We start from the raw sequence: 17,477 nt of genomic DNA on the forward strand, positions 1-17,477 counted from the left end.
TAGGCTGGAGTGCAATGGTGTGATCTCGGCTCACTGCAACCTCTGTCTCCTGGATTCAAGCGATTCTCCTGCCTCAGACTCCCGAGTAGCTAGGACTACAAGCGTGCGCTACCACGCCTGGCTAAGTTTTTGTATTTTTAGTAGAGACAGGGTTTCACCGTGTTAGCCAGGATGGTCTTGATCTCCTGACCTTGTGCTCTGCCCACCTCGGCCTCCCAAAGTGCTGGGATTATGGGTGTGAGCCACCACACCCACCCTCATGAAGGCTCTTTAATGATGATTTCTTCAAATGTTGGATAAACACCACCCACAAAAAAACTTACCCCAAGTAGGTGATAAATTTTTTTTGAGACCAGGAAAAAATACAAAAATTAGCCGGGCATGGTGATGCACACCTATAGTCCCAGCTTCTCAGGAGCCTGAAGTGGGAGGATGGCTTGAGTCTGGGAGGTAGAGGTTATAGTGAGCTGAGATCATGCCACTGCACAGCAGGTTGGGTGACAGAGTGAGACCTTGTCTCAAAAAAAAGAATTAACCCTCACTCTTCACTCTCAATGACAACTGTAACACATTTTTTTTTTGGGCATAGAGACTGGGTCTCTCTATGTCGCCCAGGCTGGTCTTAAACTCCTGGGCTCAAGCAATCCTCCCTCCTTGGCCTCCCAAAGTGGTGTTGGGATTACAGCCGTGAGCCACACTGCCCACCTGCAACCAAAATTCTTATGATAATGAGAATGATTGATTGAGAATCTAATCAAACTGTCTTATATTGAGTATTTTATTATTATTATTATTATTATTTAGAGACAGGATCTTGTTCTGTCATCCAGACTGGAATGCAGTGTTGTGATCATGGCTCACCACAGCCTCAAACTCCTGGGTTCAAGCGATCCTCCCACCTTGGCCTCCCAAAAGTGCTGGGATTACTGGTGTGAGCCACTGTGCCCAGCCTCAAGTATTTTAAAATAACACTGCACTTAGAATTTGCAGAATGTGTACATGTGGTTAGAGCAGGCTGTATGGGCACTACTAGAAAGGCACGTTATCTACAAACAGGGAGCTATGTGCAATATACAAGACAGAATTCCAGGTGGCCCCCTGAAACCACCCCTCCTGGTTTCCTAGACCACCCCAAGCCCACCCCAGCTCTGGCATCAGCTCACACCTGCTGTTGGCCATGCACGCAAACACTGCAGGAGATGAGCAGGGTAGGTCGCCTCCATCACTGGACCTCCCTCATCCTGCCATCCACCTATGGTGTTCCCTGGGGAGCCTCTGCAAGGGTCTTCCAGAGGCTACCAGCCTGGGGGCTCCAATTGCCCGAAGCCCAGCCTGACAGCGAGGGGAGCAACATCCTTCCCTACTGTATCCTACTGGTGACACTCCAGCATCTCCACGCAGACCAGCAGAACAGGAACCTGATTCGCCCAGAAGAGAAAGGCCAAAAAACATTTCCTGACCCCTCCTCCACCCCCCACTCCCACCCCCAAGAGAGGGCTAGCCTGGGTTCCAGTCCCACTCCTCCACCTACAAACTGGGTAACTCTCAGCTGATAACTTAACCTCTCCAAACCTCAGTCCCCATCTCTGTAAAATGAGGATGGTAGTACCTGTTCCACAGGATTGTACGAAGGTTACACAGGCAATGCATGTAAGTGCCTGCCATAGGGCTCCACCCAGGGCAAGCCTGGGTCAATGCTGGTTCTGGACAGTGATACAGAGACCCTCAGACACAAAGACCACTAACGTGGTCACACACACACAGATACACAGATGCAGAGGCCCAAAGGCACAGTGAGCTCACATGTGGGCACACACATGGGGAGGCACAGATCTGTGGGCCCCATGGAGATGTCCTGGCCAGGCTCTGTCTCAGCCCCAGACCCCACCCCTTTCCCCAGACAGGAGCCCCCCAGCTGGAGCTGGATCTGACCTGCCCTTGGGAGGTCAGGGAGAGCCCTGGGCGTCAGAGCGAGCATGCTCAGCTCCTCCTCTTTGATGTGTCTGTGGAGGGGGGCTGGCCAGGTTTCTGCAGGCACTCTGGAGGCCCAAACTCCAGGCATGAAACCCCATCACCCCACCCATTTAATTTTTTCACCCCCTTGCTGTCAGCGTGTAGACCCTTTTATTTTTTGATTGGGGAAGTAGAGGTCGGAGGTGGAGCCAGGAAAGGGTTTACCATCCACAGCCCACAAACACACAGGCACACCCACAGAGACACAGGCAGGCTGACACAAGGACCCCTGCAGCACACTCACAGGCCACAGCCCCTGCCCGGGCAACTCGTCAAATTCAAGTCCTCTGCCAGCAAATCCAGGATGTTTCATTCTACGCCATGTCCACATTAGCACCATCCCCCCCACCACCACTGCCATCCCCTCTGTGGCCAGTATCCCCACGACCACCAGCAGCACCCTCACTGCAGCCACCACCACCGCAGCACCACACTGTCATCAGGGAACTGATGGAGGAGCCCTCTGGGATTCTGATACAGCATGGAGGAGACCCCCAGTGGGAAGGCCAGAAGGAGGGCGATGAGCTTCCTAGGAGCCCAGAAGACAAGGTCCAGGAGCTCAGGCCCCTGCAGCAGCCCTGGACTCTCCAAACTCCAGCCCTGCTGGAGACAGTGTCTTCCCAGCCTGTGTCTGAGCCTTCTCTCCCTCCTCTCCCTGCCTCCCTCCCACACCCACAGAAAGCTGGTCTCTAGCAGGTGCTAGCGCCGGAGGTGGAGGCGGCTGCAGAGACAGAGAAGCCCAGGAGGGAGGGGCACAGCCCTGGCTGGACCCACAGGATTGGTCAATCTGCACCCTCTCAGCCAGCACCTGACTAAAGATTCCTCAAAGCGACAGTGACCTCAGCCTCTGCTCTGAGCTCTGCTGGTCCCAGCCAGGAGAGCCCGAGTCATGAGGTGGTCACCCAGTGGGCAGGGTGGGCAGCAGGGGCCCTCTTGGAGGCAGCAGTGAGTTGGGAAGAGGAGGCCAGGCCCCGCAGGGGGCACGATGGACAAGTTCCGGATGATCTTCCAGTTCCTGCAGTCCAACCAGGAGTCCTTCATGAACGGCATCTGTGGCATCATGGCCCTGGCCAGTGCCCAGATGTACTCGGCCTTCGACTTCAACTGCCCCTGCCTGCCGGGCTACAATGCGGCCTACAGTGCGGGCATCCTGCTGGCGCCACCCCTGGTGCTCTTCCTGCTTGGCCTGGTCATGAACAACAACGTGTCCATGCTGGCCGAAGAGTGGAAGCGGCCGCCGGGCCACCGGGCCAAGGACCCCGCTGTGTTGCGCTACATGTTCTGCTCCATGGCCCAGCGCGCCCTCATCGCGCCCGTCGTCTGGGTGGCCGTCACACTACTCGATGGCAAATGCTTCCTCTGTGCCTTCTGCACTGCTGTGCCCGTGACCACACTGGGCAACGGCAGCCTGGCACCCAGCCTACCTGCCCCTGAGCTCGCCCGCCTGCTGGCCCGGGTGCCCTGCCCTGAGATCTATGATGGCGACTGGCTGCTGGCCCGAGAGGTGGCCGTGCGCTACCTCCGCTGCATCTCCCAGGTGAGGCGGCCGCATGGCCTCACGCTGGGTCTCCCTGGCAGATCAAGGTCCCTCTGGGAGGGCCCTATCCCCCTACCTCTCCAAATGGGGCCTCTGCTCAGGTGGAGCTCCGAGGTGTTGGGGGGCATCTTCCCAACTGAGGCTGAAGGCAAAGCCACGCGTCTGCCCTCAGCCCAGGGCCATCCGGAGAACGTGCGTTGGCTCCCTCTATCCAGAGGCTTCTGGTGAGTGGGCCTGACCGCTGTCCTGAGGTCCCCAGAGTGGACCTGCATCCCCATCCTGATCTCTGAGCTTGGAAGCTGGAGGAATTTGCATGCTTTCCCTCTTCCGGGCCTTGGCAGTGGTGAGGCCAGTGGGTGGCTAGGCCATTTGGGTACATTTCCCTGGCAAATGCCCCCATCTGGTGCTTCCCTGCTGGGGAGTGGGGGCTGAGGACCAGGGTGTCCTGGAAGGGGGTGCATGGGTGAGAGAGAGGCCCTGTTGGGATGTGATGGAAAGGCAGTTTGGAGAGACCACTGACGGGTCAGCCAGAGTGAGGGTCCTCCCCAGCCCTACTCCCACATCCTCTGCCCCTCCATGCTCACCCATCCAAGCCTCTCAGGCCTTCTCCAACCCAGTCAGTGCCATGTGGGGAGGACCACCCAGGCAGCCTGCCCTCACAGCTGGCAGACCAGGTGCTGTCAGGGCAAGGGGCTGGGGCCAGCCTGCCCTGCAAGGGCTGGAGAAGCGTGCACGCTCTGCCCTGGCAAGTCCAGACACCCCTGGCTTCCCACCCTAGCAGGGGCCTCTCTCCTGGGAGGCATCTGTCACCACCCAGATGGCCCTGGTGAATGTCACGCTCTGAGCATCCCGACTGAACTCTACTTCCCTCTCCTCCCTAACCTGTGCCTCCTTTCCTGTGGGCACTCATCCCATCGTCCCCGGCCTCAGAGCCTTGGCAGCTGTCATTCCACCTGACCTTTAAGCCACCACATCATAAGCTGAGTGGGCCCCAGAGGCCACAGGCTGCCTGGCCTATGCACGTTTCATTTGGCCTTCAGAGACTGAATTCTAGATTCAACTTTAGAATTTGTTGGCATCTTCTAAAAACCAGAATGGGCCGGGTACGATGTGGCTCATGTCTGTAATCCCAGCACTTTGGGAGGCCAAGGCAAGAAGATTGCTAGAGCCCAGGAGTTCAAGATCAGCCTGGGGAATATAGTGAGACCCTGTCTCAAAAAAAAAGAAAAGAAAAGAAAAGAAAAAAATTAGCCAGGCTTGGTGGCACACGGCTATAGTCTTAGCTACTCAGGAAGCTGAAGTGGGAGGATTGCTTGAGCCTGGGAGGTCAAGGCTGCAGTGAACTGTAATTGTGCCACTGCACTCCGGCCTGGGTAACACAGCAAGACCTGTCTCAAAACACAAAAGTAAATAAAATTAAAATAAAAATCAGAATTTTTCACATAAAAATCAGATTTCCAAGTTGGAAATCCAGAAGATCCAGCCCCACCGGGCCCGCATGTACTCCTAGAACAGCCTGGGGCGCCCCCAGCCTGTGCACATGCTCAGTGTCTCCCCACCCTGTGTGCTCTGTCACGACCTGCCTGGCCCCATGATAGGCACCTGGGCTTGCCCTCAGCCCCAGTCCTGATCTGCCCAAATGCTTCTCTGTGCGGCTGGGGCATAACCCTGAAGCATGGGCCAGGGGAGCATCCTGCCCCGTGCCCTGCAGTGAGCTGACAGAGCAGAGCTGGAACCAAGCGCAGGGTGCCCTTCAGCGCAGAGTTTGAGTTCTTGCCTGATTCGCCTCCATGACCCCTGAAGGCCCAGCTCAGAACCGACACAGAGGAGGTGCTCACTTGGCACTGGTGACGATACCAGGAGCCAAAGGAGAGGTTCAGGACTCAGAGGAAAATGGGCCACTATGGCCTGGGGAGATCACGGAGGGCTTCCTGAAAGAAGAGGCACAGTAAGTAAGTGAGGGCCTATTGGCACAACAGTAATGGTTAATAGTCACTGAGCACTGGGTACCAGGCACTGCACTATGCTTATCACATTCAGTCCTCACAACAACACTCTGAGATAGGTGCTACCACCAGCTGCTTTATAGGTGTGGAAACTGAGGCACGGAGAAGTTGAGTGCTTTGCTCCTAGTCAACTAGTAAGTAGTGGAGACAGCATTCAAACCCAAGCAACCTAACTCCAGGGTCTGCCCACTTAACTCCTGGGCCCTGGGTGCCCCGCCAGCATGGTGGGTGCTTTACCCACGTGATCTTCTTTCCATGAGGTGCACCTATCTCCATTATTTCAATTTCTATGCCCATTTTACAGATGAGGAAACGGGGGCCAAGAGGCAAGCTCACTTGCCCAATTTGTGCTCTTTGCGCTAGAGGCACTGGCATAGAGAGTGCTTTGGGAGTCTGAACAGGCTCAGAGGCCCAAGGACAGTGCCCCGTGACTCTCTCTCGTCTCCCCACAGGCGTTGGGCTGGTCCTTCGTGCTGCTGACCACACTGCTGGCATTCGTGGTGCGCTCTGTGCGGCCCTGCTTCACGCAGGCCGCCTTCCTCAAGAGCAAGTACTGGTCCCACTATATCGACATCGAGCGCAAGCTCTTCGACGAGACGTGCACAGAGCACGCCAAGGCCTTTGCCAAGGTCTGCATCCAGCAGTTCTTCGAGGCCATGAACCATGACCTGGAGCTGGGTCACACCCATGGGACACTGGCCACGGCCCCTGCTTCCGCAGCTGCCCCCACGACCCCCGATGGTGCAGAGGAGGAAAGGGAGAAGCTGCGTGGCATCACGGATCAAGGCACCATGAACAAGCTGCTCACGAGCTGGCACAAATGCAAACCGCCTCTGCGGCTGGGCCAGGAGGAGCCACCGCTGATGGGCAACGGCTGGGCTGGGGGCAGGCCCCGGCCTCCGCGTAAGGAGGTGGCCACTTACTTCAGCAAAGTGTGAGGCGTGGCCAGCTGAAGAGGCAGGAACGGGGATCCGAGCCCACAGCCCCTCCAACTCCCAAACCAGGTGGAACAAGGAAGGGTTTCAGTGCTGGGCAGTACTCCTCTAGGCAGATCCACACTCCCTAGCACTCGCCTGCCCATTGGAGGCAGGAAATTTGGAGCTGGAAGGGGATCTGATGCCTTCAGGTGTGACACTGCCCTGGATGGCCCTAGGGCAGTGGGCCCATGAGCAGTATTAGTCTAAAGGGGTCGGAACTGTCATGGCAGGTACAGGGACTGATGGCTCCCCTCTGCCCAGCCCTTCCCAGGCTGATGTTCACTGTCTTCTCCCAGGTTCAACAGACATCCCTGCCCCAGGGTCCATTCTCATCTGTGACTTTTCAGTACCTCTCTTCCTTTATGCTCAGGGCTCGGGGAGTGGGAATCATCCAGGTGTCTCATGAAGTGGGAGCCCTCTGATTTGGGCAAGCGTGTCCTAGGTGAGACTGGGTGGGCTGGGGCAGGTCCATAAGGACATAACACACAGCCTACCTGGTGTGACACACCTGGGGTGACAGGCGATGAGACAAGATGTCAGAAGCTAGGTTCACATGGAAGAGGCCAGAGTGTGTGATCACCATGGGGGTCACGTGACAATTGTCCAGGTGGACTGCATGTTTATTTAGCACCAACCAAGCACAAAAGTCCTCCTGTAGAGGGGTCTTTGAAAACCACCTTAATACCCCCCTCACATCCAGGTCTCAGGGGGAAATCAGACCATCCCTAAGGCTTGAGAAGTTAGACACAAGCTGAAGTCTCTCCATTTTTCTCAAAGACCCCACCTCTTGGGGATGGAGTTCTAAGAGGCTAAGAGGAGCTCCGAGGCTCTAGCCCAGGTGGGATGAGGGTGGAAGAGAGCAGTGTAAAGGGAAAGCAGATCAGATTCCAGAGTGAGACAGAACTGTGTCAAATGGTGTCTCTACCACTCACAAACCCTGTCCCTGGACCAGCTGCATCACTGCCTGTGCCTTCGTTTCTTCGTCTATACAATGAGGATGAGGCACCCCCTGCCCGCCATCATGGGGTTGCTCTGTGTAAACGCACATGGCACATGGTAGGCACCCAGCACAGGGTGGCTAATGTATTTGTTGATTTCTGAACCTAAGGACTTCCTTCCTCCTCCCCTGGGCAGGGATGAGACAGCAACACAAACACTCGAGCTTCCATCTTGTTGAGGAGGAAACAGAGGTACAGATAGGTTTCTCAGCACCGCCCTCAGCTCTGAGACGTAAGTCCCAAGCATCTAAGAATTCATTTTGATCTTGGCATGATTCCATCCTTTTTTATCCATCCTTCCCTCTGTTCCCACTTCTGGGGTCCAGTTTCCCTCCTCTTAATTATTTGGGAGGAGTTGCTCAGATCTTTGTGGGCCAAGGTGGGCTGGGAGGGCTTTTCCAGGAAGTAGGAGTTGGTATGGGCTCTGAAGCTGGGGAGGATTAGAATGAGCAAAAAATAAGGTGTATGTTGGTGGGCAGCGGTGCTTCCAGTGGGAAGAGAAGGCCCAGAGGTATCAGGAGGTACAAATGTGAAGGAGAGCAAAGCTTTGGGTCAGGCACACCTGAATTCAAATACCAGCACTGCAGGACTTGTGGCAAGTCACCCAGCCACTCTAAGCCTCAGTGTGCCTGTCTATAAAGTGGATATTAGAAGACCTGCTTGGCCAGGCACAGTGGCTCATGCCTGTAATCCCAGCACTTGGGAGGCCAAGGAGGGAGGATCGCTTGAGCCTGGGAGTTGGAGACCAGCCTGGGCAACATAGCAAGACTCTGTCTCTATAAAGTAATAATAATAATAATAATAAGAAGAAGAAGAAGAAGAAGAAGAAGAAGAAGAAGAAGAAGAAGAAGAAGAAAAAGAAGATTTATAATTTTTTTTTTTTTTTTTTTTTTTTTGAGACGGAGTCTCGCCCTTTCACCCAGTCTGGAGTGCAGTGGCGCGATCTCCGCTCACTGCAAGCTCCGCCTCCTGGGTTCACGCCATTCTCCTGCCTCAGCCTCTCCGAGTAGCTGGGACTACAGGCGTCCGCCACCACGCCCGGCTAATTTTTTGTATTTTTAGTAGAGACGGGGTTTCACCTTGGTCTCGATCTCCTGACCTCGTGATCCACCCGCCTCGGCCTCCCAAAGTGCTGGGATTACAAGCGTGAGCCACCGCGCCCGGCCTATAATTTTTTTTAAATGAAAAAATTATTTTTTAAAAAAGACCTGATTTTCAGGATTGTGGTGAGGATAGAGGAAGATAACTTTTAGGGAAGGATCTGGGACTGTGTTTAGCACATGCTGGGATCTGAAACAAACAAATAAACAAACAAGCAAACCTTGGTACCTTTTCTTTCCTTCCTACATATGGTCAAGCCCAGCTTAGGGAGGCCAGCGGGTCACTCGGCAGCTCCACCATGGCGGAACCACGAGCACTGCAGAGCTGACAGGTGTCGGGGGTCCTCTCCCTTCACCAGCACTGCAGAGCTGACAGATGTCGGGGGTCCTCTCCCTCCATGCTAAGGGTCATCTAGCCTGTCCGTAGACTCTCCTCTGCAGCATTCCTGACCCGTGACGTTTCAGCCCGCATCTTGACCACTTTTATTTTTATTTATTTATTTTTTTTTTTTATTTTTTTTCTTGAGACGGAGTCTCGCTCTGTCGCCCAGGCTGGAGTGCAGTGGCGCGATCTCGGCTCACTGCAAGCTCCGCCTCCCGGGTTCACGCCATTCTCCTGCCTCAGCCTCTCCGAGTAGCTGGGACTACAGGCGCCCGTCACCACGCCCGGCTAATTTTTTGTATTTTTAGTAGAGACGGGGTTTCACCGTGGTCTCGATCTCCTGACCTCGTGATCCGCCCGCCTCGGCCTCCCAAAGTGCTGGGATTACAAGCGTGAGCCACCGCGCCCGGCCTCATCTTGACCACTTTTAGATACAGGCTGGGCAGCCCTGATTATTACACAGGGCTTCCTTCAGAAACCTGCCTCCTTGTAACTTTAACCCACCAGTTGGAGCTCTGCCTGCAGGCCCCGGAGAATGCCTAGGCTCCTGAATTCAATCCTCAGCCCTCCAGGGATCCGAAGCAGGTCCCAGGGAGTTAGCTGACTATGGGTCAAAGAGCCAGCATTGGGGATGGTTTGTCCAGTCAATGGACAACTCTGAGGGAGAAGGGTCAGAAGAGGGTGGGGCCCTGGCCCTGAGCATCCTGCAGGGCTCAGCGCGGGTCTGACGACACCCTCCCCTGACCCTCGCGGGGTCTCCTTCGGTAGCTTCTGCCCAGCGGGGGTCAAATACGTGGGGTGCTCTTGAAACTGTCATGGGGGGCAGGCCTAGGTCAGATCTCCCCAGTGCCTCCACACCCCCACGTGGCCCTCCCGACTGGTCCCATTGGTGTGGAGCACGGCCGGGGCCGGGTCGGGGCCGAGGGCGGAGGGCCAGCACGGCCCAGTGACGGTGAGCAGCGGGTCGGTGGGACGCGCAGCAGCTGCAGAACAGGCACCTCAACTTCCTCTCGGCTCCTCTCCTCTCGCGCCGCCCTCGGGGCCCGCCCTCCTCTGCCTGGTGGCGCCGGGAGGCTGTTTTTCCACTCACTGGCGCGCAGACTCCATCCCACTGTTTTCTTCTCTCTTTTCTGGAGTTAGATTAGTCTGAAGCCGCCACCAGCCCCAGGCCCCCGTGCAGAAGAAAAGAGGGAGGGAACGGCTGAGGCTGCCGCTGCCCTGCACCGCCCTCCTGGAGGCCACTTGGAGAGTCCTGCCCCGAGGAGGCCATGGCCACAAGTGCCCACAGCTGGCCCCAGGTAAGGAAGGCGCCCTCCCTGGGGTGTGCCAGGTGTCAGCGGAGCATGGTGGGGCCGGTCCCACGCTGCCCAGAGGGAGAGAGGCCCCTAGCTGAGGTTCCCCCAACTCGGTTGAGCAAGGAGCAGTCCTGCCCCTCCCCGAGCCGCCGGTCTCCTGTCGTCACTGATGTTGGAGGAGGTCCCACGGGGGGGTCTGGATGTGACCCATCCTTGGCCTGGGGACAGTGGTCTCAGAAGATGGCCTGGCCCATCCTCTGCTCACCACCCAACCTGTGCAGGTATCTTGTACCCCACTTCGAGCCAGTTTATGAACCCAGGGCCTCCACAGGGAGCTAATTAGGAGCCTAGAAGCCAAGAAGGGAAAAGGATGGGGCAGAGGGGGCCGACTTTAACCCATTCATCCCCAGCAGTGATGCAAACTGCCTTTCCCAGGAAGTTAGGCTGGAAGCTCCAGGCTGTGAAGTGGGGGAAGAATCAGCCTCCGACTCCTCCTCCTCCTCCCCCTCCTCCTCCTCCCCCTCCTCCTCCTCCTCCCCCTCCTCCTCCTCCCCCTCCTCCTCCTCCCCCTCCTCTTCCTCCTCCCCCTCCTCCTCCTCCCCCTCCTCCTCCTTCCCCTCCTCCTCCTCCCCCTCCTCCTCCCCCTCCCGTTCCTCCTCCCCCTCCTCCTCTTCCTCGCCCTCCTCCTCCTCCTCTTTCTCCTCTTCCTCCTCCTCCTCCTCTTTCTCCTGGTCCTCCTCCTCCAGCTTCTCCTTTTCTTGGAGTCCACATGGCCACATGGCTCTGCCTGAGCCCATCTGGCAGCCTTCCTTGGCGGGGACGGAAGGGGTGATCTAGAAGGGGTGATCCCTCCATGAAGCATGGAAGGGAACAGGGCCAGGTCCCTCTGTGTCTGGCGCTCACCCCATCCCTCCACTCCCTGGCTTCCTCTGGCCTGGGGACTTTTGTTTTTCGCCCTCCAGATGGGGAGGACATGGGGCCACACCCTGGCCTGTCTCTCAGGCTTGTGTGGGTGGAGGCTGGGAAGGGAGTTGGGCTAAACTTCGCTGTTGCCCGAGGCCACAGCCACTTCCCGGCAGGTTGCCAGTGTTGCTGCAGCCCAGACCAAGGCAGAATAATCTCCGGATGAGCTGGTGGCACCTCTGAGCCTTTGCTCTCACCAAGGCTTCCTGTTGCTGGCAGGCGGGGTGGAGCGGGGCTGCTGGGAGGCTGCTGGATAGGAGAGGGGTCACGGCTGTGGAAGAGGAGGTTCTTCGGGACACTCGTGGATGGACACGGCAAGGTCAGTAGGAGACAGAAAAAAAGAGGGTTCACTTAGTGCAGAATCACCCTTGTCCACTTCCCAAGTCTCCTTAGGTTGTGGTTAGAGGTCCTGCTGTGGCACCTCTGTATTTCTTTGGCCTCAGCAAGGCACTTGATCCTCTTCAGGTCTCAGTTCCCTGATCTTTGCAGGCAGGAGAATCGTCGCCACCCCAAAGACAAGACAGGGTGAGAGAGATGGAGAGTTTCACACAGAGCACAATCAGGCATCTTTTATTCTTTTCTTTCCCTCCAACATCCCTAGGAAAGAGCAAGGGTCAGGATGATTTATCCTCTTTTCACTGATGAGGAAACTGAGGCCCAGAGAACAGTCATGAAATGTGATCAGACCCTGAGGTCTCCAAAAAGATAAGGTCCTTGCGAACTCCAGGGATTCTGGCGTCTTGCTGTGCCCACCCCAGCCCACACGGCAGGATCCTATCCAAGTCCCTTATCCACCCGGACACTCACTCTAGCCTTTACACCCTCAAGGCTGAGGCCTTAAGGACACGCCCTGGATCCAGGGAGTCCTTGGCCCCTCTGCTAATGTGCACCACCTGGACTCCCAGAGGGAAAGCTGGTCAGCGCCCCACATGCACTAGCACCATGGGCCACCCCCAAGCCCTACCCCAGGAGAAGCTTGTGGTGGCAAAAAGAACCTAAGCATTTGAGGCAGGTCACCCAAGCTTGAATCCCACTCGTCCTCAGGAAGCCTTTGCTTTCCCTAGTGCACGGCGGGCACACAGCTCGACGTGGGACTGTGAGGATGGGAAATGAGGGGTGCCAGGCGCCCTGGAGGAACTCAGTGAACAGTGGCAACTGTCACTTCCCTGGGGCCCTGCAGTCCTTCCTTTCTCCCCAGCCTGTCCACACTAGCATCTTCCTCAACTCCTGGTTTTCAGAGGGAAACACTTATCGGTCATCTGCTCCACAGGAAACACCAGGCCAACCACAGCTGGGGATAAAATAGCACAACCACACCCTGCCGTCCAGCGTCTCCCAGCCTGTGCCCCTTCCTAGTACCACCAGCAACCATCAATCCCGTCTCCTCCTGCCTCCTCTCCTGCAATCCACCCCGCCACAACTGTCGCCATGGCAGCCCTGATCGCAGAGAACTTCCGCTTCCTGTCACTCTTCTTCAAGAGCAAGGATGTGATGATTTTCAACGGCCTGGTGGCACTGGGCACGGTGGGCAGCCAGGAGCTGTTCTCTGTGGTGGCCTTTCACTGCCCCTGCTCACCGGCCCGGAACTACCTGTACGGGCTGGCGGCCATCGGCGTGCCCGCCCTGGTGCTCTTCATCATTGGCATCATCCTCAACAACCACACCTGGAACCTCGTGGCCGAGTGCCAGCACCGGAGGACCAAGAACTGCTCCGCTGCCCCCACCTTCCTCCTTCTAAGCTCCATCCTGGGCCGTGCGGCTGTGGCCCCTGTCACCTGGTCTGTCATCTCCCTGCTGCGTGGTGAGGCTTATGTCTGTGCTCTCAGTGAGTTCGTGGACCCTTCCTCACTCACGGCCAGGGAAGAGCACTTCCCATCAGCCCACGCCACCGAAATCCTGGCCAGGTTTCCCTGCAAGGAGAACCCTGACAACCTGTCAGACTTCCGGGAGGAGGTCAGCCGCAGGCTCAGGTATGAGTCCCAGGTAAGGAGCTGTGCAAAGGGAAGCTCCTCTTCCCTAGTGGTGGCTGGTGGGAGGTCCGGGGATGGCCTAGTGCTAAAACTGGGGTTGGTCCTCAGGGGCTGAGGTCTGTGGGAAAGCACTAGTGTTAGGTATCAGGGCTGGTTAACTGGTGCATGGTGGGGCAAGGGCCAATTCCAGACATAAACAAGATAGAGTTTTATCAATTTTTTTTTTTTTTACTGTAAACCTCACTTGTATATGACCAAATTAGTTTTAAACATTAAAGGAACATTCTTCTGGCTCAGTCTGGGCAATTCCAATCACAGATAAGCCCCTTACCCCAGCCAGATTGAGCATGGGCCCTTGACAGTGGAGTGTGGCTGGCTCTGGGGATGAACACATTCCTATCCCAGGAAGGGCCCAGCTAAGCACTGAGTCAGCCTCAAGTGTTGCTGACCTAAGGGGAGTCCCTTGGGTCAGGATGGAGTGTTGAGTCTGGAAGATGCAGTTGGCGTCCTGAGCCTTAGCTGGGCTCTGAAGGAGAGGAGGTTGGTCAAGGGATAGAGGGCAAGGGAAGAGAACTGGGAAGTAGCAGAAAATCTCAGCTGCAAGTGTTAACTTGGAGAAGCAGGGGGTGAGGGAGAGATAGGAAGAACAGGTTTTCTTTTTTTTTTTTTTTGAGATGGAGTCTCACTCTTGTTGCCAGGCTGGAGTGCAGTGGCACGATCTTGGCTCACCGCAACCTCCGCCTCCTGGGTTCAAGCAATTCTCCTGCCTCAGCCTCCCGAGTAGCTGGGATTACAGGCATGCAGCCACCACACCCAGCTAATTTTTGTATTTTTAGTAGAGATGGGGTTTCGCCATGTTGGCCAGGCTGGTCTCAAACTCCTGACCTCAAGGGAGCACAGGTTTTCTAAAAGGTTTCTTCTCTGGGTAAATAAGAAATGTAAACAGAGGCTGGGCGCAGTGGCTCACACCTGTAATCTCAGCACTTTGTGAGGCCAAGGCGGGTGGATCACTGGAGGTCAGGAGTTGGAGACCAGCCTGGCCAATATGGTGAAACCCTTTCTCTACTAAAAATACAAAAATTAGCCAGGCGTGGTGGCGGGCACCTGTAATCTCAGCTACTTGGGAGGCTGAGGCAGAATTGCTTGAACCCGGAAGGTGGAGGTTGCAGTGAGCCAAGATCACGCCACTGTACTCCAGCCTGGGCGACAGAGCAAGACTCCATCTCAAAAAGAAAAAAAAAAAAAAGAAAAAGAAACGTAAATAGAGAAAAGGCTGGAGACAGCACCAGAGCTGGAAGATGGTAGACAAAGAAATATTTATTTGATGCTGATCAAATGCCCCCAGATCTCTGTACAGGAGCAAGTGGTGAAACAAGGATGACCTTGCCTGTCCTTACCCTCCAAGCATTTCAGACAAGCACGTGTGTCCTCCAAACAAGGCAGATGGTGATGAGAGGAACCAGGCCACGGGAGATTTAGGGAAGGCACAAGTGCTCCCAGAAGGGCCTTTGAAGGCTTCCCAGAGGTGGCATCTGAGCTGAGCCTGGCAGGTTGAGCTGGGTTTTGATGGCCTGAGATGATGGCAGGGGAAGGAGGTGTTCTTAAGGTTGCAGGGGTGGCAGCAAAAAACACAGGCAAGTAGAGTGTGAGTTAAAGGGGGTAAGGAAGCGATGGAATCACAGCCACAAGGGCCTGCTTCTCTTACACAAGTGGAACTTGCTCCTTTTCCATTCGCTCCGGTGGGTAGGGCTCAGGCAGTTCCTCGCCCCTCCTGAACTGTGCCCATTCTCTGGCCAGCTCTTTGGGTGGCTGCTCATCGGCGTGGTGGCCATCCTGGTGTTCCTGACCAAGTGCCTCAAGCATTACTGCTCGCCACTCAGCTACCGCCAGGAGGCCTACTGGGCGCAGTACCGTGCCAATGAGGACCAGCTGTTCCAGCGCACGGCCGAGGTGCACTCTCGGGTGCTCGCTGCCAACAATGTGCGCCGCTTCTTTGGCTTTGTGGCGCTCAACAAGGATGATGAGGAACTGGTTGCCAACTTCCCAGTGGAAGGCACGCAGCCACGGCCACAGTGGAATGCCATCACCGGTGTCTACTTGTACCGTGAGAATCAGGGCCTCCCACTCTACAGCCGCCTGCACAAGTGGGCCCAGGGTCTGGCAGGCAACGGTGCAGCCCCTGACAACGTGGAGATGGCCCTGCTCGCCTCCTAAGGAGCTGCTTCCCATGCTCTTTGTAAAGGGCACTACTTGGTCCCAAACTGAACCCCACTGCTTGCTCACATCCATATCAGAAGACGATTTTTTAAAAACTGCATCTTCTTGGCCAGGGGAAAGGACCACAAGGCAATCTGGGGTGTGGAGAGACCCAGTAGACAATGGAAGCCCCAGCCAGCAGGACCAGGTGACAGTGAAGCTCACCAGTGGGCTCCTTTATGGTACTCTATGCAGTTAACATGTGTCTAGCTGCATAGGGACACCCAGCGCAGCAGTGCACCACTGGGAAGCGGCCTCCAGGGCAGCCTCTGGCCTTATTTTATATATTTAAATTTTTGATAAAGTTTTTCTTACTAAAAGGACTAGCCTGGTGTCTGCGTGATTGAATGGGCATGCCACAGCAGGCTGGTGGTCATAGGGCCAGGCCCAAATCCTATGCCCTGTGTTAGGGAAGGGGACAGGACTAAAATGGCCCACAGGGGTGGCAGGGAGGGTACAGGGAGTGCCAGGGGTTCAACACAGGGGAAGGCTCTGGGGCTGATGATCTCTTTGCAGTTGGGTTCTATTATCTGATTTGGTGTGGGGAACAGATGAAGCCCGGCCTTTCTCAGAAGGAAACAGTCTGAAATTTCACGAGTCAGAAGATTCTGTGCTCAGTGGGCAGGCCAGAACTAGCTCTTGTAACCTAGTGCTCACGTCCAAGAAGCAGGCCAGCCCCAGCTTCTCCCTCCCATCCCTGCCCGCCACCCGCCCCACCTCTAGAACCTTTGGATGCCCTCCCTTGGCCCTGTCCGGCTTCCTGGCATATGACTCAGTCATTTCCCATGGAAAAGCTCTCAGGACACTTAAAGCTCTGCCAGAGAAAACTTTTAATTCCCTCATGACCAAGCCAAAAAAGAACTGGCTTCAACAACTAGCTGGGTCTGTGCTGGCCTCCAAGACCTTGAATAGCCCAGATATGGAGAGGTTAGGTAATGTGGCCATAGTGGGCGTGGGATGAGACATCATCAGTTCACGCCTACACCCGTGGCTTTCCTCAGCAGCCCAGGTTTCTCCATTTTCCCCTCTGGGCTCTGAATTTGTCCTCCTATCCCAGATTCATAGCCTCCCCTAAAGGCCAGAAGGTACCAGTGAGGCTGAGGCTGAAGGAACGCCCAGAGACTCCAAGATCAGAGGGGAGGGCCCACTCCCTGGAGCCTACTGACCCCCTCCGGCTGGACTGACAGCCTGCCAGGGACAAAGCAGGACCCTGACCACAAGACCCTTGGGAGTAGCCCCTACACTCTTGCTCCCCAGGGAACTCCCCTGGAAGAGGGACCCTCAGCATTTCTGGGAGTCCAGGGGCCTGCTGCCCACAATCCCCAAGTAGGGGAAAAAGATAACAAGTTGGTACTGAAAATAAAGCAAGCGAAGAGGAATTTAAAAAATCTCAAATTCCTTTTCATCCTGACAGGATTCCCCCATTCTCTATTTAAATGCAGAAAAAGCAGCAGTTAAATAGAGTCCTGAGGTAACAGTTTTCCAAGTGCCCAGGGCACTCGAGGTGGGGCCAGGCTGGCCCATTGTTGACAGTGTCCCACAGAGCCAGCCTGCCACTAGTCCTCTAGCACTGAGCTCTTGGCCTCCACATACTCCAGGGCCTTGGCCTTGACTGCCTGCACATCCTTCTCAGTGCCATGCTGCTTCTCGTAGTCCAGGTAGCGCTTGAAGAAGAACTTCATTCTCTTGGGGGCCAAGCTCAGATGAATGACCCGCTCAAAGATGTCCCTGTTGAGGAAAAGCAGAGTGGCGTTTGCCTCTCAGTCCCAGGCCACATGCTTCCTGCCTAGCACTCACCCTCTTGCTCTCAGCCCTGGAACCAGGACCCTCTCCCATCCAGGACTCCCACTTCTACCATTATCTTTATTAATCCATGACGAACTCACATGATGCCCTGGGAAGAGGCACTACCACCCTCATCTTCCAGATGAGCAGATGGACACCCAGAGATGGTAAGGGACTTCCCTGCCTAAAGCCACA

The 17,477-nt window shown here is 55.7% G+C and overlaps 3 protein-coding genes across 7 annotated transcripts in view; 2 read left to right on the forward strand and 1 right to left on the reverse strand.

The window, feature by feature from the left end:
• The first annotated feature begins 2,944 nt into the window (after positions 1-2,944).
• CALHM1 (calcium homeostasis modulator 1) lies at positions 2,945-7,167 on the forward strand. Its single transcript, XM_055250251.2, has 2 exons — positions 2,945-3,550; positions 6,009-7,167. The coding sequence occupies exons 1-2, from the start codon at positions 2,999-3,001 to the stop codon at positions 6,492-6,494; spliced, it is 1,038 nt and encodes a 345-aa protein (XP_055106226.1). The 5' UTR covers positions 2,945-2,998; the 3' UTR covers positions 6,495-7,167.
• A 1,994-nt stretch (positions 7,168-9,161) lies between these two features.
• CALHM2 (calcium homeostasis modulator family member 2) lies at positions 9,162-15,820 on the forward strand. 3 transcript variants are annotated; one of them, XM_063628210.1, is made up of 4 exons: positions 9,162-9,965; positions 10,154-10,311; positions 12,542-13,254; positions 15,039-15,820. In XM_063628210.1, exons 3-4 carry the CDS (start codon positions 12,700-12,702, stop codon positions 15,453-15,455), a joined length of 972 nt encoding a protein of 323 aa, XP_063484280.1. In that variant the 5' UTR covers positions 9,162-9,965; positions 10,154-10,311; positions 12,542-12,699; the 3' UTR covers positions 15,456-15,820. The 3 variants fall into 3 exon arrangements, with proteins under 3 accessions (XP_063484280.1, XP_055106235.2, XP_063484282.1); XM_063628212.1 differs by adding an exon at positions 11,388-11,590 and having other exon boundaries at positions 9,959-10,311; XM_055250260.2 differs by having other exon boundaries at positions 9,954-10,311.
• Positions 14,541-17,477, reverse strand: part of PDCD11 (programmed cell death 11) — a 53,908-nt gene continuing 50,971 nt past the window's right edge. For all 3 annotated transcript variants that reach the window (XM_055250063.2, XM_055250056.2, XM_063626956.1), the window contains exon 36: positions 14,541-17,225. In XM_055250063.2, the coding sequence (XP_055106038.2) occupies positions 17,054-17,225 (172 nt within the window). In that variant the 3' untranslated portion in view covers positions 14,541-17,053. The remainder of the gene's footprint in view (positions 17,226-17,477) is intronic.

Source organism: Symphalangus syndactylus, chromosome 2, assembly GCF_028878055.3.
Source record: "Symphalangus syndactylus isolate Jambi chromosome 2, NHGRI_mSymSyn1-v2.1_pri, whole genome shotgun sequence".
Classification (NCBI taxonomy): Eukaryota; Metazoa; Chordata; class Mammalia; order Primates; family Hylobatidae; genus Symphalangus; species Symphalangus syndactylus.